Source organism: Phaethon lepturus, unplaced genomic scaffold (assembly GCF_000687285.1).
Source record: "Phaethon lepturus isolate BGI_N335 unplaced genomic scaffold, ASM68728v1 scaffold44311, whole genome shotgun sequence".
NCBI lineage: Eukaryota > Metazoa > Chordata > Aves > Phaethontiformes > Phaethontidae > Phaethon > Phaethon lepturus.
In genome coordinates, this window is record NW_010517799.1 from 1 (window position 1) to 1,577 (window position 1,577).

The 1,577-nt window shown below is 50.0% G+C and overlaps 1 protein-coding gene across 1 annotated transcript; it reads left to right on the plus strand.

The window, feature by feature from the left end:
- Positions 1-34: 34 nt before the first annotated feature.
- On the plus strand, positions 35-771 carry NDUFA7 (NADH dehydrogenase (ubiquinone) 1 alpha subcomplex, 7, 14.5kDa; the record flags this gene model as incomplete). Its single annotated transcript, XM_010296492.1, has 2 exons — positions 35-180; positions 675-771. Coding segments are annotated over 2 exons (243 nt in total), but the record flags the coding sequence as incomplete, so codon positions are not given.
- Between the last annotated feature and the right edge of the window lie 806 nt (positions 772-1,577).

The window sequence follows — 1,577 nt, forward strand, 5'->3', positions numbered from 1 at the left end:
ACTGACGTTCTGGAACCGTTCTTTGTCTAGAACCCAGCCGCCGCCTCAGCTCCCGGTGGGTCCCAGTCACAAACTCGCCAACAACTATTACTGCAGCCGGGACGGACGCCGAGAGTCTCTCCCGCCCATCGTGGTCGCGGCAGCACAGAAAACCCTTGCTGCGGGGGCTCAAGCTGGCAGGTAGGGCTGACCTGGTCAGTCCCACAGCTCTGCTGTTGTCGCTATTTGAGCTGAGCAGGTTTAAGCCTCGTTTGACTTATGCCAGAAATGCAGAACTCTTCTAATAAGCAGTATTATATTTCCCAGGTTGGTAGGAGAATGCTGAACTAATTATTTGTGTCTGTATTGTGTCTTGAATAAGTGGGGTGTCTGGAAGTTAACTTAACCTGACCTGGTCAGTCCCACAGCTCTGCTGTTGTCGCTATTTGAGCTGAGCAGGTTTAAGCCTCGTTTGACTTATGCCAGAAATGCAGAACTCTTCTAATAAGCAGTATTATATTTCCCAGGTTGGTAGGAGAATGCTGAACTAATTATTTGTGTCTGTATTGTGTCTTGAATAAGTGGGGTGTCTGGAAGTTAACTTAACCAAACCTCTATAGCACTAATAAAACCTGTTCTCATTAAATTCAAGTCTGGTTTTCATGGTGTTGGTAAAGCCTCTTCTTCTACCCCAGTTCAGGCTCTGCAGTGACAACAGCTGAGAAAAAACCGGTGACACCAGGACCAGTACTTAAGAAGTGGGAAATTTCAAAAGACCAGCCCTATTTATGAAAAATAAATATGATGAGGGTGGATGTGCAGGTCACAGTTCATTACAAAGAAGCAATGGGGAAGCCTGCAGTGGATTTTGCTACAGCAGGAACTTGTCCTAGTGCTGCCGATGTGTGACTAATGAATATGTTTAAAGTTGTGGTTATTGCCCTTCTTCCCATTTCATCTGTTTTATTTGATTTGTCCAAATTACTATTCTTTACTACTGTTTCTTGAGGGAATAGCAACAATAGGATGTACATTTGAGCTTAGGCTCAGTGGATTTGTAAGCTAACTGTGATCCTACTTCAAGGAGAGACCCAAAAATACACCTGAGATACGACTTAAGGACAGAGCTGAATAAAACACACCCTAGCCAAAAAGGACCCGATGTTCTAGTCTCTGATTTTGCAGTAAGAGACATGAATGAAGTAGCCTGCGGCACTCTTCCCACAAGCGCCCGTTACCGTGGTCAGCCCGCCACACGGCAGCTACGTGCTGAGCTGAGCACCATGGTCCAGTCCCTCCCCAAAGACAACTGGTCACGCTGCGGTGACCTGGCGATTGCAGTGAGCTGCACTGGTCACTCCTCGGTGAACTGCTAGAGGGCCCGCCTGTTCCCCTGGAGCTGCTGGAGGACGTGGGAGGAGTGCCCGCAGTTCCACGGAACCTCTGCGCGGTCAGCTGCCCGCCGGCCGCGGTGTTACCCCACCGCCTGGAGGGGAAAGTTGGAAAAGTCACAGAGCAACGCAGGCGCGGCTGCGGCGGCCGAGGCCCAAGCGAGCTGGGAGCTCGCTCTCGGCCAACCACGCTACTGGAGCGGGGTC